The sequence below is a fragment of the Olea europaea genome, unplaced genomic scaffold (assembly GCF_002742605.1).
Source record: "Olea europaea var. sylvestris unplaced genomic scaffold, O_europaea_v1 scaffold35340, whole genome shotgun sequence".
NCBI lineage: Eukaryota > Viridiplantae > Streptophyta > Magnoliopsida > Lamiales > Oleaceae > Olea > Olea europaea.
In genome coordinates, this window is record NW_019254491.1 from 1 (window position 1) to 1,185 (window position 1,185).

The 1,185-nt window shown below is 37.6% G+C and overlaps 1 protein-coding gene across 1 annotated transcript; it reads left to right on the forward strand.

Annotated features, from left to right (window-relative positions):
* The first annotated feature begins 382 nt into the window (after positions 1-382).
* LOC111386384 (lysine-rich arabinogalactan protein 19) lies at positions 383-1,136 on the forward strand. The gene has a single exon (XM_023010842.1). The coding sequence runs from the start codon at positions 461-463 to the stop codon at positions 893-895; it is 435 nt and encodes a 144-aa protein (XP_022866610.1). The 5' UTR covers positions 383-460; the 3' UTR covers positions 896-1,136.
* The last annotated feature ends 49 nt before the right edge of the window (positions 1,137-1,185 follow it).

The following is a 1,185-nucleotide window of genomic DNA, read 5'->3' on the forward strand; positions in this document are numbered from 1 at the left end:
CATACCCTTGCTAAGTACGCTATTTCTTGTATCTAACTTATGCTTCATATTGAAGAGTACCTACAATTTATTGAACTTTTTTGTTCATTGCGAAAGACTATTTTTATTGTAGTGCACCTAATTAACTGTTATACAATTAAATCATCATCACCAAGAAAATTTTATAAATCCTCAACCATGATATTCCTCTTATTTTACAATTATTTGATCAATTTGAATCTTATTTTATTAGGGACAATTTCAATTTCTTGATCACAAAAATACAACCAAAAAGGGAACCAAACTTGCTTTTATTATACCCTTGCAACTTTGGAATTTTTTCAAGCCAGGACAAAACTATCAAAAACAAGAGTTAAAGATTAAGGTCCACCCCACCCACCCCACGCGCGCACAGACACTATTCATTTTTACTTGGTCCTTAATCTTCTCTCTTCATTTCTATTTCATTTTCTCCATCACCATGGCTTCCAAACTTCACAACCTACTCTCTTTACTACTATTCCTCTCCGCAATTCTTGATTTTCCGGCCACCACGACATCGCAAGAGTGTCCTTATCCGTGTTTCCCACCACCAACCGGCCCCGGGAACAACCCTCCAGTTGCCACAACACCACCATCACCACCAGTTCCCACCACTACCCCACCAACTTCGTTTCCTCCTCCAGCTTTCACCACCCCTCCTGCTGGTGACTTACCATATAATCCTCCATCACCTGACTCTTTTAACGGAGTCACGCCACCGCCACCCGAGCCGATAGTGCCGTGGTTTCCATATTATTACAGAAAGCCACCTCATCAAGATCAGTCATCATCGACAGCTCTGAATCAAGGATCAAGAACCACGATCATCATATTGACTCTACTTTTTCTTGTTTTTTCTACTGTTTTTGTCTGACTTTTCTTGAATTTTCATGTATTTAAGAGTTTTAGATGATGATATAGTACAAGAATCCTTGTAGAATATTATGTGTACTGTTCTTTCAGAAATTAAGGTGAAATGTTTTTGGGATGATGATCAAAGGGCCGTAGTGTGATGACGATCATGAGAACGATGGGTCAACAATCTTGTGGTTTATGTTTCGTATTGTAGTTTTGATGAGAGTTTTCAAACTAGTTGATTGAATAATCTTCTTGAATATGCATTTTAATTATTAATCAAGTTCAGACCTTCTATAATTATATATG